The sequence below is a fragment of the Lepisosteus platostomus genome, chromosome 4, assembly GCF_059453375.1.
Source record: "Lepisosteus platostomus isolate fLepPlt1 chromosome 4, fLepPlt1.hap1, whole genome shotgun sequence".
Lineage (NCBI taxonomy): Eukaryota > Metazoa > Chordata > Actinopteri > Semionotiformes > Lepisosteidae > Lepisosteus > Lepisosteus platostomus.
The window spans coordinates 75,863,357-75,873,461 of record NC_142614.1 but is presented as its reverse complement, the minus strand read 5'-3'; the positions used below and the strand labels follow the sequence as shown (position 1 = coordinate 75,873,461).

Below are 10,105 nucleotides of genomic sequence, written 5' to 3'. Positions count from 1 at the left end.
ACAGAGCCCCCATGGGTCAGATTGTTCACCTTAAGATGCTTTAGGAATGGACACTTTAGTGATAACTTCATTATTAAACTGAAGTGGTGCTGAAAGCCAAGGCAGTGGAGCTAGTGTCAGCTTCTACAGGTGCCCAGGAAACCAACAGCATCACAGATCTCTTTTCTCTTTGAAGTAGCTCAGTCTATTTGTTCCCCAAAGCGTGTAATTTGTATACTTTCACAACTCTTTGTGCCCAGAATCGCCAGCAGTCTACTGATGGTATCGCCTGACGCTCTGACTTCATCACCCAACGTTTTCGTTTTTTAAAAGAAAATGGCACCAACATTACATTTCTATTCCTTTTATTTTGTCTCACTTACAACACTTACAATTTTCTTGTCAATTATTAAAGTACCCAAAAGCCATAAAATAAAAACAGAAAGCAGTTTCTATAATATTTTATACAATGTAGTGCAGTTTTTTCCAATGATATTTTTCCCCTGAAACAAGTCTAACAAAACGTCCCACAGGGGTCTGAGCAAAGTGTTTGCAACTGTAAACATACAGGCACTGTGCAGCTGCTCACCACGGTGAGCCACAACCTGCTCCGTGTGAAGGGAACCTCCCTTCTGCTGTGCCACTGGAGTCGAACTGGGAACACCCTGACGCCTGTTCACCGGGACTCACAACAGAGTCTAATGTGTGAATTTCCAGAGTCTGGAAAGTCCCTCAGCCTGTCTTTGTTTACTGTTGATGTAGGACTGAAAAATCAGCTTTTTAGTTTCAGTATTCTGGCGATGGGGGGTGGGGGGCAGGCCTTCCTGATGTTTTTGGAATAGATATCGAACGTCTAAAGATTAAAAACCCAACGTTCACCTCAGAAACCCTCCTGGAAGTAAAACTTCACTACAGTAACACCCGCGCCAGTGACTGTTCATGGGCAGAGTTGGGAGTGAGAGTGCATGGATAAGCCTCTCTTTTAAAAACAGGGGGGGTGTGACACATTGCTCCACAGGAGGGGGTCCCCAGATGGACACCGGGGTCAGATCCAATCCCTCCCTGAGTCAGGACATCGAAGAGCAGTGCCCTGACGTCTTGATTGGACAGCTGCGTTTGCCAGTACAGGCTGACAAGTTCAGCCCTGAACTATTGCTGGAAGAAAAACTCTGATGCTGGCTACAGCGTCACCCTGACAGTCCCTGTGGACACTGGACAGTGCTGTCCAGAGGCACTGGTGCTACTGCTCTACAGCACTGCCCTCCAACGGACAGGCTGAGACAGGACAGGACCTCTGCAAGTGCTGCGTACAAGAATAATCCAAGGCAGGAATCGATAGCTCACACCTGAATGACGTCCAGCGGGTTTATTGGATACCAGGCGAGATGAATCATGTGCTGACCAGTGGCGATGCAGTATTGAAAATTACATTCTCTTTCAGCCCTGCGCTTTACAGCAGCAGAACTCAGAAAAGTTCAGGTTCAACTAGGATGTGAAGTGAGGATTGTGATGAGCACAACGGGCACCTACCCCAGGAGGACTTGTGGCTCTCATGTCATGCGTCTATCTGGCACAGCGCAAGAGGAAAGCAAAGCATGGCCAGTGCGTCTATCTGGCACAGCGCAAGAGGAAAGCATGGCCAGTCCGTCTATCTGGCACAGCGCAAGAGGAAAGCATGGCCAGTGCGTCTATCTGGCACAGCGCAAGAGGAAAGCATGGCCAGCGCGTCTGGACAGCACTCAGCACTCCTGCTGGCAGCAGAGCAGAAGGGGACACAGCACACATCTTCTTAACATTTAACAAACAATTCCGCTGGATCAACTGCATGTAAAGGCACAAGAAATTTAATACAATCTTTCATGTTTGAAAACGTGCAGGAAAGGCAAAGAACACAGTTTTGTTACCCTAAATAACCATTTGGTACAGCAAGTCTGTGCCAGGAGCTGGACTCCCAGCACCAGCGAGAGGAAGACGAGGAGAAATGTCCTTTGCACCTGGAAGAACAAAGACAGGAAGAGATGAGCACCACAGATCTGATCAACCTGCTTTGATTTTAATCTCACAATCAGACAAGGAAAATGAAACCTGTTATAAGCAATTTCAAAACCTCTGACACGCATTTTCTTTAGGGAAAGGGGACACTGAGGATAAGGAACATGAGCAGCCTGCACAATTTTCTAATTTCAGAAAATCTCCAAACAGGAGCTCGGGTCTTTCCAGAGTATCCTCGCCCTGTAAATCAAACAGCTCCATGCTTCAAACGTGTTCGTCCGTGTCCTACCTCACAAGCCCTTAGCTTTTACTTGTCTTCTTGGCATCAGTGCTGGCTGTCGGCTTGCCCTTTGCCTGCTGGAGAAAAGGACTGATCAGGGAGGGGTTACATGGCCCTACAGCGCAGCAGGGGAAGACATCACAGAGTGTGAGAAGAGTAATTAATGGCTCCTCTTCCATCTTCCAGCAGTAATTCAGAGAATGCAAGTCAGCAGTAGAAAAAAAAGGCTTCAGGAGGAATAATTAAACTCTCTCTGTCTACTAATTAATAAGATGAAGGCAAGATGAAATGGGCAAGTTGTTTCCTATAAAAAACACTGAGATAAAACCAGCTGACTAGTTACACTTTTGTAATTAAAACATGAATACAGTAAGTGTTACTCTCTGTTCACGCTATATTACAGAAAAACAAAAACAACACTGTAAAGCTAAAATTTTAAATCGCACCAATACCTACTTAACTTTATTATAGAAAAAACAGAATTTGTGACAAGCAGATGCCAAAGATTAAATCATCAAAGCTAGACTACATAATAATGAGATTTTCAAGACCGCTATCAGTCATGACATGACCAGGTTATGCCAGTTGAAATCATGTATCCTTGTAACCTTTCTGTAGCTAGCTCATGTTGAATATTTGCACAATTTTGGTCACTGAACTACAAAAAATACACTGCTGCTCTGGAATCTGTTGAAAAAAGAGCAACCAGATATCCCTACACTGACAAGCTGAAAGAACTAAACCTCTTTAGTCAGGAACAGAGAAGACTACGAGGGAACCTGATACAAGCCTTCAAAATCCTGGAATGTATTGACTGGATGTCTTCAGGATCAACACTTGAACATGGACCAGTGGGCACAAGTGGAACCTATATGGAACAGGTGGCACTTCTTCACACAAAGGGTGGTGGGAGTGTGGAACAGCTACAAAGCCATGTAGTTGAAGCCAATACCCTGGTTTCTTTCAAGAAACAGCTGGATGAGATCCTTGCTGCATAGCTGCTCGTAGCATCCAATGATCTCTGGATGGGCTGAATGGCCTCTTCTTGTGAGTTCATACAAAAACAGTTATGACCCTCTTCATGAGGTCAAACCTGCTTTCACTTCAGCATGTGTGTTCCCTCAATATCTGTTTAATGCAAATGTTGCCTATAAGTAGGAGTGTGGTTGTGTCACAGACCATCTATATCTATCTTGTTTTTCTGAGCAGCCCAGGTACAGGAAGTGTTAGGCCAGTTTCTTGATGGACAAAATAAATAAAATATATAATGGAAAAAAATTCAGAGCAAATTCAGTGTCCCAGCAATGACTTCTGATTCACACAATACTGCACAACAACCCACTTTTCCAGCCACAGCAACATGAGGTTCATTTCCTTCGAGAGGAGAACATTTCTCTCCACAGAGAGCCAGTGAGCTGGGTTCTTGCATGTGCAAGCGGTGCGGACTCCGGCTCTGAGACCTGCCCAGCTCTGTGTGGAGCAGAGCCGTCAGAGGCAGGACTCGGCGGGGGGTCCTGGGGTTTGCAGTGTGGAAAGGAGACGGTCTTGAAATGGCGTGACTGCAGGGCGAGTGAGCACAAACTAATCACACTCCAGCTGCTGACGAGCCCGGGAGGCGAACTGCGCAGGGCTGCACCTACCTGCGCGGGCTGCGCGGCCTTGTCTGCGGGGGCGGCAGGTGGCTGGGGTTTCGGGGCTGCAGGCTGACCTTTGACCCCCACGTTGGCGCCGGCGGCGGCATCCTCTGGCTTCTGCAAGGCAAGCGACAGGCAGTCAATCGCTGGGACTCACAGCCCAGCAGACCTCAAGTATCTTTCTCCCTGATTACTGACCGCAGAGCTGCTGCTCAGAGCGTATTCCAAGTGTACACTCGAAACATTACGCCTAAATGGCGCTCAGGAATTCTGGCCTCAGCACTGACAGTTAATTGTAGCTTCATCCTTAAGAGTCAAACCGCATTTCTGTACAGAGGACAAGACACTGCCAGAAATTAAGGACGTCTTTTCATTTAGAAGTCTTTGTTTTCATCTGACGCTTCAGGGAGTAAAAAGCTACACCTTCAAAGAGATCAACAGGTGATGAGATCTTTGCAGGTCTCCTCTTCGATCACATGAGGATCTCCTCACTCCTGGGAGTACGGAGGAGATCTGCACTGATCAGGTATTTTTAAGGAGACAAAAATTACCTTTGGCTTCTCTTCTGGTTTTCCTGCCTTGTCCTGAAACAACAGGAACCTGGATCAGTTACTCCAGCACCTGGGCTATTTCGAATCCCACACATCTCCAGAAAGTAAGTTCTATTGCCCCAAAACGCATCCAGCCTCATTAACCCCCTGAGACAGCAGACAGGACAAGGATATCGAAACCACCGTTAATCTGCCCAGGACCCAGGACATGCTGACACAGCTCCCTGCTTGTGAGACTCATATCGCACGCCCTCGCTCGCTGATCTCCGAAAGCCCAGGCGCACCTCTGACCTGACTGCGCCTCTTTTCCTCAGCGCTGCAGTAAGAGTCCTGATCCTGCCTCTGCCAGGAGGACCAGAATCCCCTGCGAGAACCTGCTCATGCCACCAGCCTGGCCCCAGTGCGACAGCCCACCCCAGCAGTGACGTCAGGACGCCCTCCCAGTACCTCCTTGGTTCCTGGCTTGGGCGCAGAGGGAGCTGCAGCAGACTGGACCACTGGTGCTGCAGAGGCAGCTGTCTGGCCAGCGGGGGGCGCTGCAGGCTGGTCTTTGGGCGTGACAGCGGGTTTGCCAGCGTCTGCCGAGGGAACAAAATCGCCGGCCAGAGCGTCGATGGCCGCCGTGTCGCCCATCGGTTTCTGCAAAGACGAGACGCGAGCGGCGGGGTCACTGGGGGCTGGAGGGGTCCCCTCCCGTGTGGGCGCTTCAGGCTGACAGCACCCGGATGGTATAAAAACACCTGCTCCGAGACGGGCGGCTCTCTCACCTCTTTGGGTTTCTCTCCGGCACCTGAGGCTCCGGCGCTTTTCCCTTCCTGGAAAAAAAAACCCATTGAAAACATTCCTGCTGCTTTTCAACAGGGAATGACATCCTCCCGGCGCGCCAGTCGGATACCTGAGCCGCAAGGCGGTATTCCGGCGGCAGAGTGTCGTCCCTCTCTCCCAGCTTCGCCACGTTCTCTTCAACGATCGTCTTCTCCTGGAATGACATGTTTTGGGGTGTTACTCGGCCGATCCCCCGGTTCCACGCTGGCGGTGACAGGAGTGGCCGTGGGAACGCTGGGGTGCTGGGGTGCTGCCAGCCCGGGTGAGCCCGGGTGCGGTGCTGCATTAGCTCAGCGATGCCCGTCTCACCTTCACGACTTGCCCAGGCGGGACAGGCTGGGGCTCGGGTGCGGGGGTGTCGGCCAGCAGGGTATCTGACAGCGCGTCCAGAGCCTGAGTTGTTCCGGAAGACATCTGGGGACGAGAAGGCGGAGCGCTCAACACCGGAGGTGACGCGAGGCGCGCTACAGCAATGCCACATGGGAAGGTGGGCTGTCTGAGCAAAACTAACAGTATAAAACAGTGCAAGATAAAGGGTGAAGCATCTAAGCCTCTCCAGCAAACCGAAAGAACTCTTGGCAGAAAATGAACTTTAGGCTGATTACATAGGTGGCCAGGATGAGACCGAAAAAGGTGAGGTGAGATGAGGCACCTCATCCTGCAAGACTGTTAGGAATACAGGACAGGTTCCACAGTGGGAACCCGTGAGTGCTAGTCAGTCATGAGAATGGATATACGGTGCGATTTGCAGGGCGAGATCAGCACATATAACTTACTTCTGTAACTCCATCGAACTACAATGAACTTTTCACCCGAAGGGCTCAGCAAGTCAAAATAAGAAGTGTTTGGAAAAGTCTGGCTGTGCAAGAAGCAGGCAGAGACCATGCAAAAACAGAAGGAGCTGCGCACACTGACCTGGCGGGAGGCAGGCGGAGGTGTGCCTGCAGCGGCCTGGACAGAGGGCGCAGCTGCAGGGCAGACGAAATCCCCTGCCAGGGCGTCCAGAGCCGCTGTGTCGTCCAGGGGGCTCTGCAGAGACAGCAACAACGCACACAGAGGGTCAATGTGCACAAAGACTTTCACGAAACTCCTCAGCACTGCATGCTATAAAGGACATTACTGTACCACAAAAATACATTCTGCTGCTGTGCTCAGTGCCTACCTGCAGGGGGGGCTGTGGGGGCTTCACCACGGGGGCCTGGACAGAGGCTGCAGCTACAGGAGAGACGAAGTCTCCTGCCAGGGCATCCAGCGCTGCTGTGTCCTCCTTCGCCTTCTGCCCAGAGAGAGGAAACGGGGAGGCGTGAGTCACACGGACAGGACCGCACAGCCGCTCCACAGGAGCACCTCTCCGCCCCAGGAGGCCTCTTGTGCTCAAGAAGTCTGACGGGCGATTTCAGGTCGCGAGCTCAAACCGAAGATACGAACAGCCTGGCTGACGCAGTGACCAGCAGGTGAAATCTATCAGTGTGAATACAAGAGCCAACATCTTACAGCCCAAAATACAGACTGCAAACCTCACACTGCATTAGAATTACACTCAGTCACAATAACGAATCATGAGAATAATTCCTTATATTTACACAACACTCTTCACCTGAAAGGATCCCAAAGCACTTTCCGTGTAGCTGAAGAGCCACTTCACCCACAGTGAGTGCAGCCCCACCCTGGGGGACACACTGCAGCCCCTCTGCACTGCAGACCTGTCAGAGACCCCCGACACGACTTCACCAGGCACATGAAGAGGGAGCTCCAGAGTGTCACCCCTGCTCTCACAGCCTAAGAGGAGACTCCTAAATGGATTTGGACTTGTGACAGATGTTCAGCTGCTGTGCTCAGTGCCTACCTGCAGGGGGGGCTGTGGGGGCTTCACCACGGGGGCCTGGACAGAGGGCGCAGCTGCAGGGGAGACGAAGTCTCCTGACAGGGCGTCCAGCGCTGCTGCCTCGTCTATGGGCTTCTGCACACAGGGAGCAGGAAGAGCTGCTGAGCTGTGAGAGGGGCTGGCAGAGTCTCTCACTGGAGCAGCACAGCAGCCTCAGCCCCCACAGCTCCACACACAACCACAACAACGCACACCGGACAGGCTGCCGGGCTCCTCCAACACTGCCCTGCCTCTGAGCTCCCTGCTAAAGCTGCAGACTGCTCAGCTCTGCCACAGCTCTGCAATGGAGCCCTGACACTGTGTTTGGAGTTTCTGACACTGCTCTCAAATGGCTCAGATCTTACCTCACTGATCGCTGCCACTTTGTCTCTCTTAATGGGTACAGGTCTGAAATTGGTCTTGTTAAGTCTGGTGTTCCTCAGGGCTCAATACTGGGCCCCTTGCTCTTCAGCATTTACATGTTTCCACTTGGTCAGCTTTTAAGATCACATGGCCTCAGCTATAATTTCTATGCTGACGATACTCAAATATACATCCATACCAAACCAGACACTGATGTGGCTGTCTATTCTATCTAACTGCATCTCATACAGAAAAATTTGGATGACTCAAAATTTCCTTCATCTTAACTGCGACAAGACTGAAGTCATGCTTATTGGCACCCCCCATCAACTTCGCAAAGCCAGTCCTGTAACCCTATCTGTAGATGGTTCTGCACTTGAGCTTCAATCTAAATTGAAAACCCTTGGGGTTATATTCGACTCTGGCTTAACATTTGACCCACATGTGCAGCATATTGTCAAAACAATTTTTTTTCATCTCAGAAATAATCGCTAGACTACACCCTACGCTATCACTAACTGTGGCTGAAAAGCTGATCAACACATTTGTGTTCTCTCAAATTGACTACTGTAATGCTCTACTCGCTGGGGTATCTACATCTACTTTGAACAAACTGCAGTATGTCCAAAATTCAGCAGCCAGAATCTTGACCTGGTCTAGTGTAAATGATCACATTACTCCTATCCTGGAGTCCTTGCACTGGCTTCCGGTCAAATTCCGTGTAGACTTTAAAATCCTCATGCTCACCTACAAGGCTCTGCATGGCTTGGCACCTCAGTACCTGTCTGAACTATTATCGCCCTACTCCCCACCTCACAACCTTTGCAATTCTAATTCTGCTCTCCTTACTGTCCCCCAAGCCCGTCTACATTGTATGGGTGACAGGGCCTTCTCCTGTTATGCCCCCAAGCTCTGGTACTCTCTGCCCAAGGATATCAGAGAGTCACCTTCTCTAAACTCCTTCAAATCCAGACTCAAAACCTTCTTCAGAAAAGCCTTTACTGAACTGTTCCATTCTTCACCCCTCTGCTCTTCCTAGTACCACCATCCACGGTCTCCTCTATATATTGTAATTGTGTTTTATCTTGTGTATTCTTCTTATTTATTGTTGTTGTCATTCTGTAAAGCGCTTTGAGAAGCCACCTTTAAAGGCGCTATATAAAATAGTTTTTTTGAATTATTATTTTATTATTATTTCTCTCATCGAGATGCTAGAACTGAACTTGCTGCTGCTGCTGTTTCAGCATCACAGCTGTCCTGAGGAAATCTACAGTCTGAGCTGAGCGATCTCACACGAGACCCCAGTCCAGGAGAGCTGCACACACCTCTGGCTTCTCCTCCTTCTTGGGTGCAGGCGTGCCTTTCCCCTGGCGAAGAAACACAGGTTAGTTCATGCAGGACCTCTGCCCTGACAGGCTCTGCGACAGTCAGACAGGAGCAGGGACGGCGTTCTTACTGTCTCCCCCTTCAGCCTGTACTCCGGCGGGAGTGTGTCTTCTCTCTCCCCGACACGGACTCCTTTCTCTGCCTTGATCTTTTCCTGCCAGCAGAACAGGACACACAGTCAGATCACAGCCCCCGCAGCCCCGCAGCTCAGAGACGATCGCTGCTTTTCCACTCTCGCTTCCTGCTCCAGCTGCTCCCGCTCGGAGCCCAGAGGAGATCCGGGATCTGGCCCAGCAGGAAGCACACCGGCGCCGGCTCCAGCTCTGCCTACCGTCACGATGTCCTTCGGGAGGGGCCGGGGGGGCTCTGGCGTCGGCTCCGGAGCCGCCAGCGTGTCTCCCAGGGCACTCAGAGCGTCCAGGGACATGGAGGGCTCCTGAGAAGGCAGCACAGGGACAAGGTCAGAGCGGCTCCAGGGACACACTGCTGCAGCACCAGTGTCGGCCCCTGGCCGCACAGCTGGACCGGCCCGGCGGCGCTCAGGCCCGGCGCTCACCTCCTCCGTCTTGGGCTTCTTGTCAGCAGGGGGCTTGGGAGACGACGCCACGCCGGCACCTTTCTGAACACAGAGGAGAGAGCGATGAGATCTCACAGCGCAGGACTCTCCTGCTCTCCGTTCAGGGCAACCACTGAAGAGAGAGACACCAGCGAAACACGAAGTAACACTCCCGTGGCTCAGACACGACAGGCGCTCGGTATCCTGTGCGGCCCCTCTGACTGGGGGATGATCGGTCCACTGCTGTGGGCCAGTGCCCAGGAATGACCAGCAGGGGGGGCCCTGGAGAGCTGTGCTCTACCTGCTCAGCTTTGGCCTTCTTGTCAGCAGGGGGAGCTGGAGAGCGGTCAGCGCCAGCTGCAGGCTTGCCGTCTGATTTCTAGAAGAGAGAAAAGAACGCATAGAGAAATGAAATACTCAGGAATGACTGAACTCACAAAATAGCTCAGGCTGCTGTGCTCAGTGCCTACCTGCAGGGGGGGCTGTGGGGGCTTCACCAAGGGGGCCTGGACAGAGGCTGCAGCTACAGGGGAGACGAAGTCTCCTGCCAGGGCATCCAGCGCTGCTGTGTCCTCCTTCGCCTTCTGCCCAGAGAGAGGAAACGGGGAGGCGTGAGTCACACGGACAGGACCGCACAGCCGCTCCACAGGAGCACCTCTCTGCCCCAGGAGGCCT

General features: G+C 51.6%; 1 protein-coding gene across 11 annotated transcripts in view; it reads right to left on the bottom strand.

Moving 5' to 3' along the window:
* Positions 1-327: 327 nt before the first annotated feature.
* The window catches only part of cast (calpastatin), a 56,033-nt gene continuing 46,255 nt past the window's right edge, over positions 328-10,105 (bottom strand). For 6 of the 11 annotated variants that reach the window (XM_088630738.1, XM_088630732.1, XM_088630741.1 and 3 more), the window contains 17 exons: positions 9,901-10,014; positions 9,732-9,809; positions 9,431-9,493; positions 9,206-9,310; positions 8,945-9,028; positions 8,814-8,855; positions 7,108-7,221; positions 6,424-6,537; positions 6,177-6,290; positions 5,571-5,675; positions 5,332-5,415; positions 5,204-5,251; positions 4,884-5,075; positions 4,437-4,469; positions 3,892-4,002; positions 2,261-2,328; positions 328-1,973 (listed from right to left, as the gene is read on the bottom strand). In XM_088630738.1, coding sequence (XP_088486864.1) covers positions 2,272-2,328; positions 3,892-4,002; positions 4,437-4,469; positions 4,884-5,075; positions 5,204-5,251; positions 5,332-5,415; positions 5,571-5,675; positions 6,177-6,290; positions 6,424-6,537; positions 7,108-7,221; positions 8,814-8,855; positions 8,945-9,028; positions 9,206-9,310; positions 9,431-9,493; positions 9,732-9,809; positions 9,901-10,014 — 1,458 coding nt within the window. In that variant the 3' untranslated portion in view covers positions 328-1,973; positions 2,261-2,271. The remainder of the gene's footprint in view (positions 1,974-2,260; positions 2,329-3,891; positions 4,003-4,436; positions 4,470-4,883; positions 5,076-5,203; positions 5,252-5,331; positions 5,416-5,570; positions 5,676-6,176; positions 6,291-6,423; positions 6,538-7,107; positions 7,222-8,813; positions 8,856-8,944; positions 9,029-9,205; positions 9,311-9,430; positions 9,494-9,731; positions 9,810-9,900; positions 10,015-10,105) is intronic. The other 5 variants (XM_088630733.1, XM_088630736.1, XM_088630735.1 and 2 more) reach the window with 5 other exon arrangements.